The sequence below is a fragment of the Pseudoliparis swirei genome, chromosome 21 (assembly GCF_029220125.1).
Source record: "Pseudoliparis swirei isolate HS2019 ecotype Mariana Trench chromosome 21, NWPU_hadal_v1, whole genome shotgun sequence".
Classification (NCBI taxonomy): Eukaryota; Metazoa; Chordata; class Actinopteri; order Perciformes; family Liparidae; genus Pseudoliparis; species Pseudoliparis swirei.
The window spans coordinates 3,720,241-3,732,431 of NC_079408.1; the positions used below are offsets into that span (position 1 = coordinate 3,720,241).

General features: G+C 40.1%; 1 protein-coding gene, 1 long non-coding RNA gene and 1 pseudogene across 2 annotated transcripts; 1 reads left to right on the forward strand and 2 right to left on the reverse strand.

Annotated features, from left to right (window-relative positions):
* Positions 1–150: 150 nt before the first annotated feature.
* Positions 151–4,065, reverse strand: LOC130211526 (uncharacterized; annotated as a pseudogene).
* Positions 4,066–4,829: 764 nt separating this feature from the next.
* On the forward strand, positions 4,830–10,933 carry tmem185 (transmembrane protein 185). Its single transcript, XM_056442308.1, has 7 exons — positions 4,830–5,022; positions 6,023–6,199; positions 6,643–6,850; positions 7,017–7,100; positions 8,618–8,794; positions 9,377–9,500; positions 9,643–10,933. Exons 1-7 carry the CDS (start codon positions 4,985–4,987, stop codon positions 9,891–9,893), a joined length of 1,059 nt encoding a protein of 352 aa, XP_056298283.1. The 5' UTR covers positions 4,830–4,984; the 3' UTR covers positions 9,894–10,933.
* LOC130211529 (uncharacterized) lies at positions 10,478–12,018 on the reverse strand. Its single transcript, XR_008835091.1, has 3 exons — positions 12,007–12,018; positions 11,712–11,795; positions 10,478–11,588 (listed from the first exon to the last, which is right to left on the reverse strand). It is a non-coding gene; the product is annotated as an uncharacterized LOC130211529 (long non-coding RNA).
* Between the last annotated feature and the right edge of the window lie 173 nt (positions 12,019–12,191).

Sequence of the window (12,191 nt, forward strand, 5' to 3'; positions counted from 1 at the left end):
CAATTAAACTTTATCAATATCCAAAAAATATTGTAACAATTAAAAGAAAAAATTAATGCGTTCACTTCAGTTGTCTTTGTTAAATGGATCCATCACAGATTGTAACAGTAAATCAAAAAGGGAAAAAATAGATATAATAAATATAAATAATATAATATATTCTGTAAGCATTGATTTGACAAGAAGAAGAAAAAAGAAAGAAAGAAAAAGAAAGAAAGAAAAGTATTGTGTTTTATTTGTTGGATTGAGAAATTGATACAACTTTAATCTCTGGCTTTAGCTCAGAGATTATTCCCCAAAATGTCATCTTCCCCCTTTTTGATAAAATAAGAGATGTTAACATGAAGCAGATCCTTAATTCACATTTAAACACAGTGATGTGAACACAGCTGGGAACAGCAAGTCATCCAAAATAAAACAGTTTCTGTTGTTCAGGTGTGAGCTCATGGCGGGAAAAAACATGCAGTATTTATCGACCCAAAAAGAAGCTGAGCTCTCCCTTTAACGGTCGAAGGGTTAAAAAGGTAGACATATTTCACTCATATTTATAATCAGAGACTTGAAAAAATACAAATAAAACCAGACAAAGTGGAGAAGAAATATATTTATAAAAAGCTCAGGTGAATTTCTTACAATTTTCAGCAAAGTGCAGGAAAGAAAAAGTTAAAAAACAATAAAAACAACCTGTAACAGACATTTCTTCAGTTTTACTGGTTCTGTTTCAGGTGGTTCATGCTTTGATTGTTGAGTAGAAGGTTGGTGAATTTTCATTTTCTGAGGAACACACACACACACACACACACGAAGCGTTAAAAAACTTTAAATGTTGTTTTAAATGTTGCTTGAAATGTTGCTTTTGTTGTTGTTTTAACTAGTGTGCATGGACAGCATCTAGAACTGTACTTTAACTTTTAATAATGCATCTTTTTATATCATTATTTCATTATATTATGTCGCAATAACGTGAATCCGTAAAAAGTAACTTGTGAGAGTAAAGTTTTAAAATAAATGTGGCGGACTAAAGTGCAATATTTCCCTCTAGATTGTTTAAAGTTTAAACTACCCGTAAAACATAAATACTGTGGTTAATAATAATCATCTTTAAAATGACTTTCACCACTTTGTGCATGGTTCAAACAGGTTTATTATTGTTTATTCTATGTATATTTATTGCTGGTTAAAGTAACAATGTGTTGGTATCAGTGATGGTTACCTCCGTCCTTCTTCGGGGGCACTTCCTGTGGCGCGATGGTCACATCCGCGTACGACACCTCACCGTTTACTTTACCTGCAGCGCAACATTCAGGGTCACACGGGTTTGAGAAATAATCACAAATTAAAAATCACGATTGCAAATACAGAATCAGAGAATATTTGATGCGTTTTTCTTTTATATGCAAGAAGTTGTTATTGTCGTTCTTTTAAAAATGTTTTTCACCCTGAAGACAACAAAAACTGATGATATGTCAACATGTAAACAACAACAACTGTTTACTGCAGAGTGTGTGCTGATGGTAATGAAGGAACCCGGTGCAACGTTGTGTCATATTCATGTGTTTTTTGTAATCGTTTTGGGACCTTAATGCAGCTCTTTGGCCGAGAGGAAGAAGATACGGCAGATTTTGAAAATCATTTGTATTTTTTGTACTTTTATTTTATTATTAAATTTTTTTTTTAATTAATTGATTAAAGTTTTTCTTCTTGTCATTTACAATGTTTTGTCGCAGGTTTTTTTCAGTGAAACTGAAAAAGAATCAATAAATAAAAAGTAAAAAATATAAAAATCATTTGTATTATAAAAAACAAAAAAAGTTTAAAAGAATTATTTTACTTTAGATTTTTTTCATTTACAATGTTTTGTCGCGCAGTGAAACAGAAAAAAATCAAAATAAATTTTCGTACATTTTTGGGTACATTTTGTTGTTTTCGGGGGATTTGTTGACGTATGTTTTTTTTTTATCTGTGATTTCCGGTGCTAAAATGTCATTTCGTCGCCATGACAACGGGCTGCTGACCTTTGCGGTTCCTCCAGATGCGCAGCAGCATGGCGGCGGAGGCCAGCAAGAGGCAGACGGCCACCACAGGAAGTGAAACCCACGCCAGAGAGAAACGAGAAGATTCAGGACGCCCGGCTAGAACACAACGCATGTGGTCGGGCAGGATTATCTCTCAGGAACACACACACACACACACACACACACACACACACACACACACACACACAGCTGAGCCTCCCTCTCATTGGCTCACCTCGGACGGCCAGCCAGCTGCTTAGCGATTCTTCCACCCCGATGATGTCACACCCGTAGAGGCCCTCGTCGGACTTTGAAACACTGCGGATGGTCATGTTCCCCGTCGCGCCGCCGCCACCGCCGAGGGGGACGCCATCTTTATAGAACCGGAGGCGCCTGGAGGAGGACGGCGTCTCGCTCGTGCAACAAAGAGTCACCGATTGTCCCTCCTGCACGGGGAGGACGGGACTCTCCAGGATCACAGAGCCGCCTGGATGACGGAGAGAGGGCAGGAGAGGTCAGGGGAGGTCAGCAAAGGTCAGGAGAGGTCAGTAAAGGTCAGGAGAGGTCAGCAAAGTTCAGCAAAGGTCAGGAGAGGTCAGGAGAGGTCAGTAAAGGGTCAAGTAGCTTTGAAGCTGCAAATCTAGATCACGTCTTTTTTTTAAAGCAAAAAACGTAAACGGCTCTGTTGCCTCGAGCTAATTTGTGTGGCGGTTTTTGGTATTGCGCTATTAAAAAAAAAAAAAAAACTCCCACAAGATCAGGTTGGTGCAGAGGCTCCAATGGAAGTGCGTCATCAGTTGGTCGATGCTGCTCATTGTCATGTCGAGGGTTCAGAACCCACCGGTCACCGTGATGTTGACGGCGCCCTCCGGGCCGCACCCCCCCCCCCCCGTCTCCGGCCTCGCACCAGTACGCCCCGGTGTCCAGCGCGTGGAGGTCATTGATGAAGCAGTGGGACTCGTTTCTCTTGCCCCAGGCCACGCCGCACTCCTCTGCGCTCGCGTGCGAGGTGTTCCTCCTCACGCGGCCCGCTGCCGCCACGCAGCTCAGCGCCACCGACTCGTACATGAAGAACTGGGACCTGTTGGGCACGACTCTCAGAGAGGCTGAGAGGGAGAAGGTTTACTCTTTACATTAATAACTTGATGACGAACTACAACGCACCGTAAGCCCAGAGTCCCCATGGCAACGCCGAAAAAATAAGGCTGCATGTTCTTCTTGCATTTAACTTTTTTTTTAACGATGCTGCCTAAAAAACGATGGGGAAATAGTTTCATATCGCTCTCCTTTTCTCCTTGAAGGGCTTTAATTCATTAATTAATTACATCAATTAATTGTGACTTTAATTAACTTAATTGCCATTTCAACATAGTATAATATATATATATATAAATAAATATATTTATATACATTTATCATGTTTATATATATTATATTAATATATATTGTATTTACATATATTACATTTATATATATTATATATAATGTTTATATATATTATATTAATATATATTCAATATATATATTATTTATATATATATAATAGTTATATCTATTTGCTTTAAAATCGGTGTAACTGCTATAGCACATATTTATTGTCTGAAGAACTATACTAAATAATACTGGATTAATATGTTTGTTTGTGTATTTGTGTATTTTATTCAGTCAATCAAATCAAATACAATACAATATTATCCTATATAATATACAAAAGAGAAAGACTGAAAAGGTATAGGTAGAAGCAAAAAATGCTTATAAATTCCTATCGTAAATATGTGCAGGCAGTTAGTAGAAGTATATCCTTTTGGAAACTGTATGACTTTAATCTTCTGAAATAATAGAAAACATCTGAACATCAGACCGGATTTACATTTTTTTAAACTATTTTTTTAAGTGCTTGTTGATTCAGAAAACGGTAATACAATAAAATAAATCATGATGGATTCAATAACACATACAACTCTCAGTACTCACCGACTATAGTGCAGAGTGTTGTGATCTCCATGCTCCACTGACTGAGGGGCTGCATTGCACCCCCGGTCTCACTCTGTTTGTGCAGGATGTGTGTGTGTGTGTGTGTGTGTGTGTTTACATTGCACACTTTAAAACCACATGTCTTACTTCATTGACCTAAAATGTGTTGCTGTGCAAATAGAAAGTGTTTTCGAGGTTATTGTTGCTCAAGCCTCAGATATCTACGTGACGTCATCATATTGAGTTAAGAAACAAAACCTTTATGTGAACACACACCTTTTTCACTGCAATCACCAATTCACACCTGTTGAAGGTGAGGTCATCCAGGACGCGCCTTGCTCAAAGGATCATCGGAGTCCAGACTGCAACTTTGACCTCGTTGACATTTTACTTCCAAATGAGATTTGCATGTGACTTTCAGTCGGAGGCAAACACAACATATGCATTTCATCATATTTACATATATCTTTTCAGCAGAAGTAATTTGGATACCGTGAAACCTCACGGTCAGAGGTCCTATGGGTCCTGAACGCACCAATCATTATATCATCTGTGAAGAGATGCAGGTCACTCAAAAGAGAGAAAGTGTTTATTTTAATGTTTCAATTAGTAACCAAAAAATAGGAGAAAAAGAGTATTAAGAAATAATATATATATTATTTCATATTTTTTATTTTATTTTAATATATACATATATGTCTAATAATATAAAAGAACTAAGGATTATCGATGACTATTGTTGAATATTGGAAACCCTAGTCACTGTGAACCCCCATCCAAACCACCTGGTGGCGGTGCAGCGCAGACACAGACGAAGAAGAAGCGTAGTGACGTAATTTCCGGCGGTTAAAAACACAACAAAATGAGCCGCAATAAAGCCGAACCGAGAAGCTTAGCGAACACCGAAATTAACATGTTTAGCATCCAAGTTTTGCGGTGAATTACCGAACGACACTGTGAACTAATGTTGGCTCGTCCGTCAGTTATTCTCCACCATGAATTTAAGAGGACTATTTCAGGACTTCAACCCCAGGTACGACACTCAGACCCAAAAAACAAAAATCACCCTCTGTTGAAACGGGTATTTTTTACACGTATTCAGTCGTTTCCACTCGTGTTAAAAGTCCGCGAGTTTTAAATGCTGTGTCTTGTTTAATATCAATTTCAGCTAAAGCGACGAGAAAGTTACCGGGCGAAAATGAGGCCTCGCTACGTGCAGCGAGCTAAGCTAGGCTAGCTGTGACGTCATAGCTAGCCGTCGTACGTCAGTTTACGTCGTAGCGTCACGTCCAGTAATCACGACGCAACACCAGATTTATGATGATATAAAATGTAAAGGAAGACAATACAAAGTATCACAATTAGAACATTAAGATTTCCGACAATATTGGACATAAAATTGTTGTAAAGCTCTTTTTTTACGGCCTTTTTCCTTAATTTTTTTTTACATATCCCATTTTCTCTGCATTGTATTGGAAAATAAAGTATTTAAATTAACTTGATGACAATGGGCCTCCCATGCTTTTAACCATCAAAGCTTAATATAGTAACTAAGGCACTCCTTATGAGATAGTTACCTTTGCATCGCCGTGTATTTATTTATTTATTTATATGCGTGTTACTCGCATAACTCAAAAAGTATTAAACCGAATCGCATGAAATTTGGTGGGATGATTGGTTATTATCCGGGGACCATTTGATTCGATTTTGGGATCGATCGGGTCAAAGGTCAAGGTCATGAAGAGGTCAAAATGTTCTTTTTACCATAGCGCGGTCAATTTATATCCAATTGGCATGCAACTAATGCCAAAATGTTCATAATTCAATGCCCAATCTTGTGATATGCGAAGGTATGCGCTCTACCGAGTGCCCGTTCTGGTTTGAGATGTATCTCTGTTTCTTTTGTTGTGGTTTTGTAATGATTTGCTGCCTTTTTGACCAGGTCGTCATTGTGAATGAGAACTGGTTCTCCGTTGACTTCTCTGGTTAAATAAATAAAATATTAATCGACATGTCACTCTCTCCCGTTGCAGTAAGTTCCTGATCTACTCCTGCCTGCTGCTCTTCTCCGTGCTGCTGTCCTTGAGGCTGGATGGAGTCATCCAGTGGAGCTACTGGGCTGTGTTCACCCCCATATGGCTGTGGAAGCTGCTGGTCATCATCGGGGCCTCGGTCGGCACCGGAGTCTGGGCCCACAACCCCCAGTACAGGTAGAGACTCTCGTATGGACTCGTGGCTGAGTGGTGAGCGGTCGGGTATCAACGGGTCGACTGTGATTAAGGACACATGCTGTTTAGGTGCCAGGCTGTGATCAAAATCATCGCTTTTACAGTATTTTTTTTATTTTTTATATATTTAGGTGTTTTCTACAGTTAGGATTACATAGAATACAAAAAACATTGTGATGTCTTTCTGTTCAGAAGATTTTAATTGCTGTAGGGTTTTCTTGGCATCACAACATTTTTAAAATATATGAAGAAATCAATTCACGAAACACTCGGAGGAGGTAAACAATACTTATTATGCAACATAAATCCAAAAACATACAAATATGAAATGATAAATTACAATCTCAATATTTTAAGATATTTGAATAACCGTGGGAATCCCAAGTGTCAGTCTGACCGTCTGCTGGTCTGGGGTCTCCCTTCAGGGCCGAGGGCGAGACGTGTGTGGAGTTCAAAGCCATGCTGATCGCCGTGGGGCTCCACGTCCTGCTGCTGATGTTCGAGGTGCTGGTGTGCGACCGCGTGGCGAGAGGGAACTACTTCTGGCTCCTCGTCTTCATGCCGCTCTTCTTCGTGTCGCCCGTCTCCGTGGCGGCGTGCGTCTGGGGCTTCAGGCACGACCGCTCCCTCGAGGTGAGGACGACTACTCTGAGACCCGAGTCGTTTGTAATCGGCCCCATGGAAGCTTTATTGTTTGGGGTTGATTTTCAGCACCTTTTTCAAAATATTTCACAACATTTTAAAGTAAGCTTCTTTTATTTGAGGGATAAAACATTTATTTTGCTCTTCCTCTCCTCAGCTGGAGGTGTTGTGTTCCGTTAACATCCTCCAGTTCATCTTCATCGCTCTGAGGCTGGACCGGATCATCAAGTGGCCGTGGCTGGTGAGACCCTCAAACACACGTAGACACATTATTATGATGAATGAAAGCCAAAATACATTTAGATAGATAGATAGATAGATATATACTTTATTAATCCCCAAGGGGAAATTTGTCGTGACAGTAGCAGCAACACACAAGAGTAGAAACAAAACACAAAATGTAAGAAACAGGGATGAAAGATATAGAAGTATACAAGTAAAGTAAAATACAAAACAAAATATATATGTATATATATATATATATTTACTCATGTACTTTAACAAAATGTTGCGATATTTGTACGACACTACGTGAGTATCTCCTGTTTTCTGCTACCTAACGTTTATCTTTTTTATGTAGTAACACGTCAAGTTTATAACGCAATAATATAATTTTTGTATGAGGGAACAGGGATTCAAAAACAAACTATATATACACTACCGTTCAAAAGTTTGGGATCATCCAGACAATTTCGTGTCTTCCATGAAAACTCACTTTTATTTATCAAATGAATTGAAAATTGAATAGAAAATATAGTCAAGACATTGACAAGGTTAGAAATAATGATTAATATTTGAAGTATTAATTTTGTTCTTCAAGCTCAAAGGAAGGCCAGTTGTATAGCTTATATCACCAGCATAACTGTTTTCAGCTGTGCTAACATAATTGCACAAGGGTTTTCTAATCAGACATTAGTCTTCTAAGGCGATTAGCAAACACAATGTACCATTAGAACACTGGAGTTATAGTTGATGGAAATGGGCCTCTATACACCTCTGGAGATATTTCATTAGAAACCAGACGTTTCCACCTAGAATCGTCATTTACCACATTAACAATGTATAGTGTGTATTTTTGATTAATGTTATCTTTATTGAAAAAACAGTGCTTTTCTTTGAAAAATAAAGACATTTCTAAGTGACCCCAAACTTTTGAACGGTCGTGTATATATATATATTTATAGTTATATATAAATTTACATATTTATATTTAAATATACATATTTGTATATAATTATGTGTATATATAAATATACATATTTATATTCAAATACATATATATACATATTTATATATATATATATACATATTTATATTAAAATACATATGTGTATATATATATATATATTTATATTAAAATACATATATGTATATATATACATAATTATATATATATACATATTTATTGTTAAAATACATATATGTATATATATATACATATTTGTTTCTGTATTTATTCATATATTAATATTCTGAAATGGGCTATTCTGCATAATGAGAACATCTCACTTTTTGTTCCTTTTCAGTAAATTTTGATGCTGCCATAAAGTACTTATACTTGTAATAAAGTATTTCTTCACTTTGGTATGATTACTTTTACTTAAGTTACGAGAAGAAATTTATATTTTGTGCTGAATTTGGCGCCAGTCTCTTTTAGAAAACTTCATTTTACTGTAGCCTGTCTGACGGTCTGCTACGTGTAGTCCTGGTCTTGGTTCTGGTCCCGGTCCTCCTCTAATGAGACCCGGTGTGCTGCAGGTGGTGTGCGTCCCGCTGTGGATCCTGATGTCCTTCCTGTGCCTCGTCGTCCTCTACTACATCATCTGGTCCGTCCTCTTCCTCCGCTCCATCGACATCATCGCCGAGCAACGGCGGACTCACATCACCATGGCGATCAGTTGGATGACCATCGTCGTGCCGCTTCTCACTTTCGAGGCGAGTCCTTTTATTTTAAAGGTTATATAATTTGTGGAGCAAAAAGTTCTAATTCTCCATCTTCATAATGGGCTTCTTTTTTTTTTAAAGCACAAATTAAATCTTTTCTAATTCTTTGAACAAATATAAATTAACTCCAAACAGACTAATAGATAATTTAAGTTATTGTGCTTATATTACTAAATTAAAAATAGGAAAGCCGTATCTAAATGAGCTTTTGTCGCCCTCTGCTGGCCAAATGCAGATTTTGTTTGTTACATGTTTAATTTTTAAATCAGTGCATAAAGGACATTTTGAAAACCTGAAAAAATAAGGAAAAACCCTCAAATATTCAATTTATTTCGTGTTACCGAATGAAAATCAAAGCTAACTTGAACATTGTTATAAAAAAGTTCAACACAAATTTCTGAAGTGATTTTTATGCAATTACTTTGCGATAAAAATCTGCCTTTAATCATCACCATCTCAGCCAGTGATTGACTAAATCTGTCTATTTTACAAGTACTTCCTGCATGTGTGCGCACACACACACACACACAACTTTGTTGACGTTTGACTTGCACCTTTCCCGCGTCTCCTCAGATTCTTCTGGTGCACAAGCTGGACGGCCACAACAGCCTGAGCTACGTGTGTGTGTTCGTGCCGCTGTGGCTCTCCCTGCTCACGCTCATGGCCACCACCTTTGGCCAGAAGGGGGGGAACCACTGTGAGTCCATGTTACACAACACCGGACCAACTCCACAACTTGTTGTCGTTCGTCATTTAGACACAAAACATGAGAAAAGAGGGTAAAAAATCCACAAAATCCCCTTTAAATTCTCCTCCGTCATCATCTCTTTTTTTTCCAGGGTGGTTCGGCATCCGCAAGGACTTCTGCCACTTCCTGTTGGAGCTCCTCCCCTTCCTCCGAGAGTACGGCAACGTGTCCTACGACCTCCAGCGCAGCGAGGACCCAGAGGCGGCCGAGGACACGCCCGTGCCCGAGCCGCCGCCGAAGATCGCCCCCATGTTCCACAAGAAGACCGGCGTGGTGATCACGCAGAGCCCCGGGAAATACTTTGTCCCGCCCCCGAAACTCTGCATCGACATGCCCGACTAAGCGTCCGCCAAAAGGCGCCGCCGAGGACACTCGTTTGGTTTTTCCCCACCGCCGCATCACTCTGTCTGGAGAACGGTCGGTGGATCCTCGCGTCGGCCGTTCCCTAAAGGAAAGCCCGCCCTGCCTGTTTTATTTTTCACCGTGTTGCTGACAATGGATTATTTGTTCAGGGAGGTGAAACCTGAACACGAGGGTCTCCGATCTGAATATCTAGGTCGACGGACGAATCAGAAGAGCCGGGTCTGCGTTGGAATTGAATATTGGACTATCGGGGACCACCGGAGAGACTCCAGCTGGAACAATGAACTCAAGTTCAGCGAGGAGGAGGGTCAGCCACAGGGTTAGGGTTGTTATTATTTTTTCAGGTATGTGTCGGTTCAATATTTGGTCTCTGGACACGTCCTCGTTCAAACCGGCTGTGAAGTGAACCCCTTGATTCCAGTTTAGGAGACCCCACGGCTCTGATGTAATGCATTAAAGTGCAGCCAGGAGGAGCTCTTATGAAGAGGAGGAAGAGGAGGCGTACACGAGCCACGCTAAGATGACGCATTTGAGTCCGGTCAGTTGTTTTTTTTGTATTCCTATATTTTATTTTGTAAATACAGGTTGTCGCGTTGGGGACCAGAGTGGAGACGGCGGAGCTGAAAGTTTGAGGCAGAAATTCCCCCAAATAAGTTTTAAAAGGATCCAATTCTTAAACCCTACTTTAAAATGGGATGTAGTACACACATAGGCTTCACCTGGCTCGTACTTCCGCGAGTAGAGAGAATAACTCCTGAGATCTCCTGTAGCTGTGCACATTCACCGGTTGTCAATTCATGAAATGACTCATGTGTATTTGTCCTCCGCCTGCTGGAGCGTCTCGGTACTGCAGGGTGTGGTTTTCTCTCCATGGCTTATTGTTTCCGTTAAATTGGCCCCGATGTTCATTACACTTCCTTGATGCTGAACCTCAAGCTGGTTTCCTTCTGGTGGAATCTGAGATATCTCCACTGTTTGTCTATATATTTATTTTAGAATTAAACTAAGAAAGAAAAATATATCGGCATGACGTCATTTTGTTGAATCGATTTTACGATTTAGGGGATTTTAAATAAATGAAACTTTAGTCATTTGCGTCAAATCAAATGGCAAATATGATCCTTCACTGCAGTACTCTCCTAAAACACATATTCAAGGTACTTGTACTTCAATGTATACTTCAGTACATCATTTGCCATGAAATGTCACAAATATTGGTAACGAGGTATTTATTGGTGCAAAATGTTTTATATTTATCGCGTGAACCACCGAAAACAAACGATTGTTTGTTTTTTCGAATGAGCTCATTTATACAAAGAGGGGATCCACTAGTATGTAGTATTTTAAATGTGTCCTTCAAGGCCACCGTAGTTCTGGACACCACCGCTTCACAAAATACTATTCATGATACATTGTATCTATTCATTGTATCCATGATGCTACATTGTATTCACGATGCTACATTGTATCCATGATGCTACATTGTATTCACGATGATACATTGTATCGATTCAGTACGAGGATACATTGGTGAAGTTCTTTCATACCAACATGTTACAGTCGTGAAGTAGAGTCTGGTGTACGCAGTTCGAAGTGTTCTTGAACCTCTAGGACAGAGCTCCTGGAGTGCAGTACAGCTGGTAGAGGGTTCTGCTCAGAGCCGGGCCCAGGTTCCTGGATACAAGGACATGGACACATGGGGTTTAAGTTATTCAAAGAAGTCAGTGTTTGTCTTTTAAAAAGCTTATTTAGCATATTTAATTCTTCAGTCTGATACTTTGGAGTTGGACGTCAAACCTTTTGAGCTTCCCGTATCGGATGGAGGAGAGCAGCTTCTCCTTCTGGGCTTCACTGGCACATCGCTCATAGGCCGAGAGCAGGCTGCACAGGGAGGAGGAGGAGGGTCACAAGTGAGTTACCTGTGGGGGTGGTTTACCTGTGGGGGTGAGTTCCTGTGTGGGTGAGTTACCTGTGGGGGTGAGTTACCTGTGGGGTGAGTTACCTGTGGGGTGAGTTCCTGTGGGGTGGGGTGGTTTGCCTGTGTGGGGTGAGTTACCTGTGTGGGGTGAGTTCCCTGTGTGGGGTGAGTTACCTGTGGGGGGTGAGTTACCTGTGGGGGGTGAGTTACCTGTGGGGGTGAGTTCCTGTGGGGGGTGAGTTACCTGTGTGGGGTGAGTTACCTGTGTGGGGTGAGTTCCCTGTGGGTGAGTTCCTGTGGGGTGGTGTGAGTTACTGTGTGGGGTGGTTTACCTGTGGGGTGGTTTACTTTTTGTGAGT